This window comes from Quercus suber, unplaced genomic scaffold, assembly GCF_002906115.3.
Source record: "Quercus suber isolate HL8 unplaced genomic scaffold, Cork oak 2.0 scaffold_235, whole genome shotgun sequence".
Lineage (NCBI taxonomy): Eukaryota > Viridiplantae > Streptophyta > Magnoliopsida > Fagales > Fagaceae > Quercus > Quercus suber.
In genome coordinates, this window is record NW_027069692.1 from 645029 (window position 1) to 658597 (window position 13569).

Sequence of the window (13569 nt, forward strand, 5' to 3'; positions counted from 1 at the left end):
TTCCAGCATTCAGATAATCAATTAAGCTAGGAGTAATTACACAATGTTTTTAAAGTATAATAGTGTGGTATATTTCCTCTAACATAATAATGGGTCCACTAATTAAATTCATAATGAGATTTATTATCCATGTAAAAATAAAGAAAAACGCCATTATTATACTTGTAAAATATTCTAAAATATAGAATAATATTTTCCATTAATTAAACTAACTCAATGTTCAATCCCTCCACATTTTTAACCATAACCCGTTGGCATGATTTCATTCTAATAATTAAGATAGAGATTCTAAAAAATAAAGAATTTTAATTTCTTAAATACACACTTTTTCAAACTTGACAACCATTAAGTGCTAAGCAAGAAACCTAGTTCCGTTGTTGCTATAAATTGACATTTAGGCGCTGGTGGTAGTCTTCCAACCTTGGTATCCTATTTACAAATTACAATTATAATGGAAGAAGTGCAGCTGCTTGGATTTTGGCCTAGCCCCTTTAGCTATAGAGTGATATGGGCTCTGAAGCTGAAGGGTGTGAAATATGAGTACATAGAAGAGGACCTGCGCAACAAGAGTGATAGGCTACTGCAGTACAACAAACCTAAAAAGAAGACCCCGGTTATCCTTCAAGATAGCAAACAAACAGCGCAGCACAACCCTATCCTGCAAAAGAACGAAGAAAAAAGGCCACAAAACCCGTTCCGGACAAAAGATGCAGAAGAAAAGGCAATAGCGACGATCACAATCAAATCAGGAACACATAACGTAAAACAAAATATGACAAACCTAACATGAAAGCAAGACTTCAAACAAAAGCTTAGATATTACACCTGAAATATATATAATGACACGCCATTTAAAGTTTCAAAATGATAGGATACACTTTTTTATTTATAATATTTAATGTAAACCATAAAATTGATTAATTTTAAGTAGAGAGGATTTTAATGTGCTCATGTTGTCAAATTTAATTAATCACCTTTCTATTAATTACCTGAGTTCTGAATTACTTCTAGTTATAATTCTTTTTTCTTGACTTTTGTGAGAAGTCTCATATCTCCAACTTTTAGGAGAAATTACATTTTATTATCCAAAAACAATACTCAAAATTACACTTTACACTCTAAATTTTCAAATTGCACAGATAGCATCCTAAATTATACTACAAATTACACTATGCACCATAAACTTTGATTTTCTATCCAAAATAATGAAAAATTGATGGTAGGGGGCGAGTTATAGTTTAAGTGCTAATCATGCATTTTAAAAGTTTATGGTACAAAGTATAATTTAGAGTATAATTTTAGGTGATAAAGTGTAATTACTCTAAGTTTTTAATTATGTTAATGATAGGGAATGAATGGCAAGTAGAGAAATAATTTTATAACATAACTAAAACAATCTCTCTCTCTCTCTCTCTCTCTCTCTTTCCCTGTCTCTCTCTCTCTGTTTTTTTTAATGCTAATAGCTTATCTTTCTGAATCATCAAGGGTCCTATTTTCTCTGCATTTTTCCGATCTACAAAAGAGGAGCTTGATCAGAATGCAATAAAAGAAATAGTGGAATATCTGAAAGTCTTGGAAGAGCAAGCTCTAGGGGACAAAAAGTTTTTTGGTGGCGACAATATAGGATTAGTAGACATAGCATATGGATGGCTGTGTCACTGGTTTATAGGCATGGAAGAAATGGGAGGAGTTAAACTGCTAGTACCAAGTACTGTGCCTCGCTTGCATGCATGGGCTGAGAATTTCAAGCAACTTCCTATAATCCAAGAGAACCTACCTGACTATACAAAATTGTTGGCACATTTTAAATCATTGAGGGAGAAAACTACTGGCTATGATGCCCGCTAGCTGCTTGCTTGAATCTTATTTTATCAGAATCCTAAAGAGAGAAAATATGTTTCTCAATTAAAATTTGAAAGTGTATAAGATGGCATGTCATTTAAAAATTTAAATAACGTGACACTACGGGTGTGTTTGTTTCCAGCGGCTGCATTTGCGTTTGTTTCCTTGCGTTTTTTTTTAACTAGTTCATGGCACTGTTCATAGACCAGTCAAGTGCTAAAAACAGGTGAACAGTAATTTGTAGCAATAAAAAATATTTTGCTACGGTGTTTTAAGCAATAAATTTTCAGTTTTTAGTAAAATAAACGGTATTCAAATGCACACTATAATCTCAATCATGAAATTGATCTATTTCTCAAATAGAGAGGATCCTAATACTCCTAGTATATATGTTTATATATTTTTCATGCTTATGTTTGTATATTTCCAATGCTTGTGTATATGAAGCAAGAACCCTTGTGTATAGACCAGCCAAGTGCTAAAAACAGGTGAACAATAATTTGCAGCAATAAAAAATATTTTGCTACGGTGTTTTCAACAATAAATTTTTAGTTTTCAGCAAAATAAATAGTATTCAAATGCACACTATAATCTCAATCATGAAATTGATCTATTTCAAATAGAGAGGATCCTAATACTCCTAGTATCTATGTTTATATATTTTTCATGCTTATGTTTGTATATTTTCAATGCTTGTGTATATGAAGCAAGAACCCTTGTGAGGGTGATAATATTATAGGATAATAATAATAATAGGATACACAAGCGAGAACCCTTGTGAGAGTGATAGTATTATAGGATAATAATAATAGGGGTGAACTATGTATTTGATCCCTATCATATACATCATATTTCAATTTGATCTCTAACCTTTCGATTATGTCAATTTGGTCCCTAAGCTTTCAGAACCATGTCAATTTAGTCCTTACTATTATCTTTTAGATAAAATTGATGATGTGTCTAATAGCTAAAATAAAAAATTAGCTTCCGTTGATGTGATAATAAACTAAAATTGTATTTGCCCGTTTGTCATGTCAACAATTTTTATATAAGATATAACAGCATGGACTAAATTAACATGACACTAAAAGATTAAAGACCAAATTGACACAATTGAAATATTAGGGATCAAATTGAAATGTGGTGTAAAGATAGGGACCAAATATGTATTTTATCATAATAATAATAATAATAATTGTGCGCACCGAATGAAAGGTGAATGAGCTGGGCCTCACTTGGGCTCACAACTTATTTGAAAAGTGAGTTTAGGATTTCCCACGATGGGTGGTCCTCGGCACAGAGACTCTGTGAGGTCCTATCTCTGTTTTCTCTCCCTCTCCCTCTCTATAGCTCATTTCTCCTTTCTCCCTATTTCTGGTGAACTTTTTTCCCACCCCCATTTTTGCTCCAACTTCTCATATTTATAGCCCAAGGTTAGTGGAGAGGTCATAATTACTCTCATGGTTAGTGCAAAGGGAGGTCCAATACCCTTGATTACAAGTGGGTGGTTAGATGGGAGTGGAACGCCGTAGGAATGGCCTTGGAACTTGGTTCCCACTCCCGCAGAAATGCCCGGCTGCGACACTCCTAGTTCTGCCGGGCACATTTGGGATGGGATGTTCGGATGTTAATATTACCCTCATTGCCCGGTTAAGGTCCCCCGAGCAAAAAATGACCCACAAAGCCCGGGCAAGCAACCCACAGCAAACAAAGAGGGAAGAAGACCCAAAGGGAAATCCACACCGGCCGAAGCACGAACACGAGACAAAGGAAGACCCAAACCTGCGGCCGCACCACAACGCCAGACAACAACCACCAAACCAGCTTCGCAATCCCAGCCCAGAACAACAAACAGCCCCCCAGGAGCCCAACCCGACAACAAAAATAAAAAGCGCACTGGGGGAGACGCACCGTACAAAAACAAAAAAAAGCTGAATTTAGTAGACTTTCTTTAGCAATACACATAAATAAAAAAATAAATAAACAAACAAAAAAATAAAAAAAAAACAAAAAAATAAATAAAAAAAAAAAAAAATAAAAAAAAAACAAATCAATTCCAAATATAAAAAGAACTTAAAATGAAACCAAACCAAACTCAACTGAGAAAAAAATTTAATAAATAGATGAGCTAAACAAAAGAGAGAAAAAATTTTAATAAAGAAAAGGTACGCCCAAACTAGATATAAACTGTACTTAACCGACAACAACTACCTGTGTGTATATTTTGAAGAGCTAAAACATGTTAGTAACATACATTGGTAATTAAAAAATAAAGAAAAAGATGAAGAAAAAAAATACTCATACATTATTAACTACACTCTCTTTCTTTCTCATTTTAAATTTAAAATTGGTTTCCTTAATTTCTAAGCCACCTTACGACGTCTCATTTGCGAATTATGTTAATATATGTGAGTGTTATGCATAATAGAACGTGTTTTAACCATGTGACTCACTATTCAGTATTCATGATTCCTTTTTTCATGGACTTTTAGACTCAAACAATAAAATGCAAATCTTTGGATGGACAAAATTAGGTCATCATAGCCACAAATTTCATCGCAACCAGAAAAAGCTCATCGTAGAAAAAAAAAAAGGGAGGAAATTTGTGATGAATTTAACAACACATGGTGGATGGATGTTACTCCAACAAATTTGTGATGTTTTAGATTTGAAATTATATCTTATCAAATCATTCCATAAATATATTTAATCACATGGTGGAGTTTCGCATCAGCATTCCATAAATATATCTTTTTGGGTAAATTACAAATTTGGTCCCTAACCTTTATACTAAATGTCAATTTGATCCCTAACGTTTCAAATGTGTCGATCTAGTCCCTAACCTTTTGATAGTGTCAAAATAATCCTTACCGTTAAGTGATGGATGAAAAATGCCGATGTGGCTAGTAGCCAAATTAAAAAACTAATTTATGCCACATTAGATGACACATGTACTACCACGTGGAATAAAATTTAAAAGAAAAATTTTCATGATTAATTCCTATTTTTATCCCACTTGAAATTTCACTGTTAGTTTGTCACAATACTAGTAATTCAAACTCCACTCATTCAATTAGTTCTCTAATTCTTTTTATTTTTCCACATAACAACTTAGAACAAACAAACTAGAACAAAATTCCAATTTCCCTTATCATTCCCTCACTTATCCATCTTTGTTCTCTGAGCAACCAAACAAAAACTTCAATCCCTAGAACCTTCTCTGCCATTTTCACTTAAGCTTTATTAATTTCTTTTTATTATTATTTTTTCTATGCTTTGGAATCTCTCTATGTCTGCTATGCTTTTGGACCTTGGAGGGGACTGTGTTGGTCTACACAAGTGCTTTTGATCTGAAATCCCAAAAACTAACAAATCTGAGTTTCAGTTTCAGTTGAAATTTATATTTTGATCCAATTTTGTTTGGATCTATCTTATTGGAGCTTTACAAGTTGCATGTTGTGTTGCATTTGATCTCATTTTGAATTTTTATGGAATCGATTTGGTTTTATGCTTGAAATAACTTAGAACAAACAAACTAGAACAAAATTCCAATTTCCCTTATCATTCCCTCACTTATCCATCTTTGTTCTCTGAGCAACCAAACAAAAACTTCAATCCCTAGAACCTTCTCTGCCATTTTCACTTAAGCTTTATTAATTTCTTTTTATTATTATTTTTTCTATGCTTTGGAATCTCTCTATGTCTGCTATGCTTTTGGACCTTGGAGGGGACTGTGTTGGTCTACACAAGTGCTTTTGATCTGAAATCCCAAAAACTAACAAATCTGAGTTTCAGTTTCAGTTGAAATTTATATTTTGATCCAATTTTGTTTGGATCTATCTTATTGGAGCTTTACAAGTTGCATGTTGTGTTGCATTTGATCTCATTTTGAATTTTTATGGAATCGATTTGGTTTTATGCTTGAAATTCTGATTTTGATCGCTAATTTGTGTAACGAAGACCCTTTTTTTGTTTTAAATAATTACATGGATTTATGGAGAAGAGACGAAGATGAGTCAGAGAGTTTAGGGATTTTGGTGGTCACATCACATTTCTTAGTTTTAATGTAGTGTTTTTAAAAATTTTTTTAAAAAAAAAAATTGATGTGGTGGTACAGTTGGCAAATGACATAGCATTAAAAATAATTTAAATTATTTTATTTGATACATCAACTTTTTCCATCCAATTAATAACAGTAGGGACTAAATTGACACAACGCTGAAAAAGTTAGGGACCAAATTGACACAATTGAAAGGTTAAGGACCAAATTAAGATATTGTGTAAAAAATAGAGATCAACTTTGTAATTTACCCTATCTTTTTTTAGCAAAACAGATATATATAACTCTATGAAAAATCAAGTCAAGGCCACTGATTTTATTAAATCTATAGCTTAACCCTTATAATTATAAACCTCAAGTTTTACCCAGTAAGGGGGAAAATTTTTCCAAGGAAACAAACATACACTAACAAACCCTAGAAGAGAAAGAAATTAATGAAAAGAGTTTTTTTTTTTTATGGAAAGAATAATTAAAAGAGTCTGCTTAACTCGTTAATTTTTTAAGGTAAATTAGTATTTTACACCTTAACGTTTACACTATGTGTCAATTTGATCTCTAACGTTTCAAATATATTAGTTAAAGTGGTTTGGTTACATAAAAGTTAGTAACTTTTTTCATTTTTACATAAAAGTTTCCTGAAAATGCACACATTAGTAAAACTCATGGTTTTAAAAACGACCTGGACTGGATCGGTCGGTCTGACCGGTTCAATAGGGAACCGGCCTCCAATCCGGTCCGGTTATGGCTAAAAACTGAAAATAGCTTAAAAACTAGGGAAATTTGAAAACCGGCCGATTCAATCGGAGAACCGAGAACCAGCATGGTCGAACTGGTTACTGACCGATTGGGATTTTTTGTCCTTTTTCCAGCCTAAAACTATGTCGTTTTGGCTAAAAACTAACCCTAATGACTCACGCCTCTCTTAAACACTCTCATCTCTCACGCCTGATGCCTCATCTCACGCCTCTCTCATAGTCTCAAGCTCTCTGCCTCTCTGCCTCACTCAACTTAAGCTCACTCTCCTTGAAATCATGAATATCTCTCACTCTCTCTGCCTCACTCTCATGGTCTCACTTCACGCACGCCTCTGAAAATTTTTTTCCCCTTTCTCATCCTCTTGACATCTGAAGCTGTGAAGTGTTCTGGTTTTTTTCTTTTTTCTTTTTTCCTTCACTCTCACAATCTCGCCCTCGCCCTCTCTACTCTCTGCTTCTCGATGTCAGGTAATATTCTTTTCTTTTGTTATGATTACTTGATTTTAATTTTGATTTTCTCGGTTCTTTTTTTTTTTTTCTCTCGGCTTCATCAGGTAATAATTAATATTCTTTTCTTTTGATTTTGATTACTTCATTACTTGATTTTAATTTTGATCATTTTCTCTCTGTTTTTTTTTTTTTTCATTACTCTCGACTTCATCTTAGATTCTCAGTTCATGTTCTAGGCTTCATCTCAGGTTCTCCTTCCGTGACTTCACTAGTAAGTGGTAACTTCAATTATTAGTTTACAATAGCATTTTAGTTTATTTGTGATTTTGTGTATGTTGTGGATTTGATTTACAGAATATTATTGTTTGTGAAATATAGTTTACAGAGTATTATACTATTATTTGTGTATGTTGTGTTGATGAATTTATTTGTTAATAAAATGGTTGCTGCCAGTTTGAACTTATTAACTATTGTTTGTGTATGTTGTGTTGATGAATTTATTTGTTGATAAAATGGTTGCTACCAGTCTAAAATTGTTGAGTGAAAAGGACTCTGCCTCTGTACCATCTAATGAACATGCTTCTACAATCGGGTCTAATGCTAATTCTTCATCTATGAGAGCGAAATGTGATCCCACATGGGATCATGTAACTAAAGAGTTGAAAGACTAAAAAAGTAGTTATAGATGTATACATTGTGAGAAAATTTATAAAGGAGGGAGCATCAATAGGATGAAAAGATATCTAACTGGAATTAAAGGTGATGTGGCTGCATGTACAGGTGTACCTTATGATGAGAATAATCCTATTCAAGTTGAAGATGAAGAAGATGAGAATGAGGATGATGATAATGATGCTAGTGGTGGAGCATTTGGTTCACATGATGATATTGATTTCAATTTTCTTCATAACAAATGAGGCTTGGTGGGTCTTAAAACTTAGTAGTTGTTTGTTTGAAACTTTAAAACTTATTTGCTATTTGGATGTAATGAATTTATTTGTTATTTGCCATTTGGATGTAAATGTAATGACTAATGAACTTATTTATTTGGTTTTGTTGAAAGTTTATTATGTTAAGGATGATTGTTTTGTAACGTTATTATGTTAAATTCTTTAAAAAGATGTTATATACTTATATACTTGTATTTTTTTTTTTAAATGAAACATATTTATTACTATTGGTTTGTTAGTTTTAGTACATTAAAAATTTAATAATTATTTATATAATTTAAATAAATAATAATTAAATTATTTATGACATCACCGATTCGACCATTGGTCGGACCCTGGTCTGATCATAAAACCGATAATTAGCATCTTTTCTGGTTCTTTTACCCTATCGGTTTTTAAAACCATGCTAAAACTCTTATGTAGCGTTTGGTACGGGGGAATCCACATTACTCCTGGCATCCAGATTCCTAGGAATGTGATTCATAGGAATCACATTCCTAAAAATGTTGCTATTGGAATCACATTCCTAAGAATGTTGCTATTCCTATATTTGGTTTATTCCCAGGAATCTTAAATGAATTATTTATTTTTCCCACTCTATCCTTAAATTTGAATGTGAACTACCAAGTCATTTAAAAAAAAGGGTTAAAATTGTCAATTTATAAAAAATACAATTTCCTTTAAGCTTGGGAATTTGGATTCCCACCTGTTTTAAAGGGAATCCACATTCCTATTGAGAGGGGTTTAAGGGGAGAATCCAGATTCTCCTGGCATTTGATTCCTTAGCATGATTTGCAACCAAACATGAGAATCTTTAAACATTCCTAGGAATCCTAAAACATTACCCTATACCAAACGCCATATTAGTTTAATAACTAACCATTTGGTATTGTATTAAAATAGACTCCATGATTAAGTGATGAGTAGAAAATGTTAATGTGATTAACAGCCAAAATAAATTTTAAAAAATTTTAAAAATAGTCTTATGCCACCTAAGATGCCATGTGACCTAAACTATAAAAAATAAAAAATAAAAAAACATGTAACCACATGGGATCCTAATCCGTTTTAACTTTTAAGCAAAGAATCCTAATAAAACTAAATTGGTTTTTTTTTAAGAGATTAAATTTTGTAATGATGTTGTCACATATTCCAATCCTAACATATCACATCACATATTACATATTAAAAAATAAGCACAATTACGCTTAATCAATTCTAATATCCATTTAAAAATCTAATTCGACTATAAGTTTATTAAGATGTTATTAACTTATTATATATGGTAGGATGTATTGAATTTTAAATAAAAAATTAATGTGGCAATCTCTTATTGAATGATATAAAACATGGATTTTACACCTTCATCCTTGTCAAACTCTTTTTTAAAAAGTTTAAATTCAAAAAGGATGGGTGCAAAGCTCATAGCTTTGCCCTCCAATAATTACAATACACGTTAGCTTTTCACAAATTTAAGAATAGGACTTGGCACACACAATCATTCCTCATGTCAAGAGCTATAAAATCCCTCCTCCTTGCAAGTTAGAACCAAAGAACCACCGAACCTCAACCTGCAAGAGACGTCGCCAAAATCCGTTGGAGATATTGCCAGTTTGGAAAATAACTTTTTTTTGGGTGACCGCCTCTTGGCTTTGTGTGACGATGCTCAAGCCCTTTTTGTTGCTAGACTCTCTTTATGTGCAAGCTTTCAAGCAAAATACAGGCAGAGACATTGCCGAATTTTGAAAAAGAACACTTAGCTTTTTGTGTGACGGTGCTCTTACTTTTTTGTCCATTTTTGTAGTTGGGTTCCTTCAAGTTTCCAATGTGCAAGCTCCCAGGCAAACCCAAGTGCCAACAATAAAATTAAAAAATTTACAATAAAAAAAAAAATCAGTTTTGGTGACCCAAAAATTTAAAAAAAAAAAAAAAAAAAATTTACAATAAAAAAAAAAATCAGTTTTGGTGACCCAAAAATTTAAAAAAAAAAAAAAAAAAAAGCTATTTTCCAGACTCCACCGATTTGTGAGGTTATTACTTATTAGGGAAGGACGAAGGGATTTTGATTTTGGTTTGCTTATTCTTTTGTCTTATGTGAGTGAACAATTGGGTGTGGCAATTCTTATTCTTTAAATTGTGAAAACCTTACGTGAGATGTTATTATTGGAGAGTTTAAATATTGAATTTTGTACCACAATCGTATTCAACTTAAATTCTTTTTAAAATATGTATCCTAACAAATGAGATTAGCCCGCGCCCTTATTGCAACCAAAAAAGAGAGTTCGACCTTGACATAAGTATATGTATTTGTAACTAATACAAAACAAAGGGTATTTTTTTTTTTTTTAATTTTTGTTGGCTTATTTTTAATATTGATACATAATTTGTAAATTTATTAAAAAAAAATTCATAGATAATATAATTATAACTTATTGTTGAGGCCCATTTTGGCAACAAGAAAAAGTTCAATGGCAAGAAGAAGTCCAACAATATAAAAAGAGGTGAAGAAAGAAGAATTAGCAAAAATAAGAAAAACCATTAGACCCGAATGGTAGGAATAATGGTACACAGGTTCACAAAATAGTAAAAGGGTCCCAAAAAAAGTAAATAGGCCCAAGAGAGCCCCAAAGAAGGAACTAGTAAGCCCATGGGAATCGTAAGAAGTAGAAAGTAAGCAAAGATAGGCTGGACGAGCCCAAAGAAAGAAATTAGTAAATGGAGTTGGTTCAAAGGCCAATAAACCCAAAAGTAAAAGATATGGTAATTGGGCCGGAGAAGCCCAAAAGATTCAGCAAAAACTCATAGGAATGTAAGAAGTAGGAAAGAATAAGATGGGCCAAGGATGCCTCAAGGAATGAAACGGGCTAAGGATGCCCAAAGGAATAGAATAGGCCGAGGAAGCCCAAGATGATGTAAGAACTGACCTAGTAGAAATACCGGGTAACATAAACTGAGGGAAGAAATAATACATGGCAAGCTCAGAGGAAGCCTAGCAAATGAAAGTTAAACAATGTCATGGCAGGGACAATGCAGTGGCATGGCAGGAGTACCATTTAGCCCACAAACCAAGGGTGAAAAGAGATAAGGGCCAAATTGAAAGAAGCAAAGGCTTACATCCAAGCAATACCCAGCCTAAAGAAGAAACAAGATGAGAAGAATAAAGACCCAATGACTCACCCACATCACAAAATGTTAAGCAAGCGGCAGAACACAAGGCAACACCAGACAAACCCATAAGCAATAGCAAATGCGTAAACACTAGACAAGCAATGGACTCATATAGGAGTGAAGCACGCACAAGACTCAAGCACCACCAACTTATACCCAACCAATACAAGGTGGGCCATGGGTCAGAGGTAAGAGAGGGTGTGGTTTGGTAGTAGGAAGAAGGGAGAAGCCTATTCTAGGGTTCCCACTCAAGCTCTTTTGGGAGAAATGTCCTACTGTGATGACATACCACCCAAAAGAGGCAAGGATGAGCTGAAATCACTAAGTGCGTACTGTAAGAGTTAGCATGAGAGAATAACCAACCCTTTATCCAGATGGGAATGCCACGAATAGTAAGAAAATAAAACAAAACTCCATTTGTTTGGGAATGGAACATGGAGCAACCAACACAAGATAGTGGTGGTGGCTAGGCAGCTAGTAGACTAGTGGGTAGTTTGGGAAGAACACCTACAATAGGCCAAAAATGGTTAAGGGGTAAAACGGTAAATTTAACCATGACAAGCAGTATAAAAATGCCTTAGCCGCCATAGTAAAACAACAAGGAAGAACGACAAGAAACATAGAAAACAAAGAAAAACAGAGAGGAATAACAAAAAGAAAGAAAATAAGAGAGTAGTGAGGAAACAAGAGTGTGAGGAGTGACAAAGCATGCACCAATAGGCTACTCACTTCTCTCCCTCACAATAGTCCATTCTCTAGCAAGTTAAGAGTTTGAGATTAAGCCATTTAGGCCTATTTTCCAAAGTAGGCAATTTTTGTGGCAGAATCTCCCTGTGAGGTTACCTACATTGGAAATTGATTTCCTTCTTGAACTTAAATCTGCCAAGGGGCCAAGTTCAACAAACTAACCCCCTTCCTTCTTTTATTATAGTTATTCAAGTACTAACGTTATTTCTTTTGTTGCTTATTCAATCCTGCCATACTCATATTATCGTTTATTTTTCCTGTTGTAAAATCGTTTAAATATTATCTTTGATACTTTAATTAGAATAGTACGGCAGGAGCAGTCTAGCCCAAGACATAAAAAAGGCCCACCACACTTATTAGTCCTTAATCACCCTGAATTTTTGAAAGTACAAAAAGTACAAGAAGAAAATATAATCTAACGATGAATTTATCAAAATTCACATCTAATATAATATAATATATATATATATATAATTTGAGTAGCATATTGCTTTAAAGTTATTCCAACTTTGTGATAAAGACCTTCAAGCAAAGGAAAGGAAGATTCGATGAAACCAATGGAATTCATGAAGGTATCAATTCAAGGTCAGAACACACCATGATATAAAATCCACATTATGAGAAAACAAGTTTTTGTTTCATTAAAATTCACCTTAATTTCTTATCAAAAAAAAAAAAAAATCACCTTAATTACTCCCACCGTGTGTTCATGTCGTTATGATGCTTCCATTTTTGTTAGGTGGAAAGCACATTTTAGTCCCTACATTTTCAGGCTATTCCCATTTTAGTCCCTACATTTTATTTTTACCGCTTTTAGTCCCTATCCTGAAAAACGCTTCCCGTTTTGGTCCCTGCCGTTATATCAGAAATGGAGAAAGCTGACATGGCAAACGGCATGAATAAATAATACTAAATTAATGTCCACGTGGCCTAAATTAATAATAAAAAATGTTTTTTGGCATTAAAAAATGCCACGTCGGCCTCTAAATTAAAAAAATATATATTAATTTTAACTAGATAAAAAAAAATTTAAACAAAATTAAAAACTAAAAATCATATGAATTAAGATCTAAATGTGTCTTGAACAAGAACAACAAGAATACAAACCCAGGTCCAACAACACAAACCCAAAAATTTAAAATAGATAAATAAAAAAAACAGTAAATTCCCAAATCTAAACCAAATTGAATGGAATCCCTAACCCTAACCCGAGTCCCCTGTGTCGGATCACCCAGTCACAATTCTTCTCAGATCATCCATTTCTTCTTCGCCAGTGGTTGAGCTTTCTAACGGAGACACCCTGCACAGCGAGCAAGTGAGTGAAAGCGACACAGAGAGAGAGAGAGAGAGAGAGAGAGAGAGAGAGAGAGAGAGAGAGAGATGGAGAGTGAGGGATTAGGTGCGGGAGGGTGCAGCACTGGATCAATCGTTTGGGTTTGGAGGAGAAATGGGTCGTAGTGGCCCGGGAAGATACTTGGACCCGAAGAGCTCGACACTTCACATCTCACCTCCCCTCGCTCTGGGACTCCCATCAAGCTCCTCGGAAGGGAAGATGCCAGCGTGTCAGTCTCTCTCTCTCTCTCTCTCTCTCTCTCTC

General features: G+C 33.8%; 1 protein-coding gene across 1 annotated transcript; it reads left to right on the plus strand.

The window, feature by feature from the left end:
* Positions 1 to 362: 362 nt before the first annotated feature.
* Positions 363 to 1983, plus strand: LOC112020432 (glutathione transferase GST 23). Its single transcript, XM_065780426.1, has 2 exons — positions 363 to 760; positions 1486 to 1983. Exons 1-2 carry the CDS (start codon positions 452 to 454, stop codon positions 1846 to 1848), a joined length of 672 nt encoding a protein of 223 aa, XP_065636498.1. The 5' UTR covers positions 363 to 451; the 3' UTR covers positions 1849 to 1983.
* Positions 1984 to 13569: the final 11586 nt, after the last annotated feature.

Excerpts from the sequence above, each read along its gene's own strand:
- LOC112020432 (XM_065780426.1), top strand. The coding sequence starts at position 452 with ATGGAAGAAGTGCAGCTGCTTGGATTTTGGCCTAGCCCCTTTAGCTAT. Across the intron at positions 761-1,485 it reads TCAAATCAGGAACACATAAC|GGTCCTATTTTCTCTGCATT; the intron begins GTAAAACAAAAT and ends TGAATCATCAAG.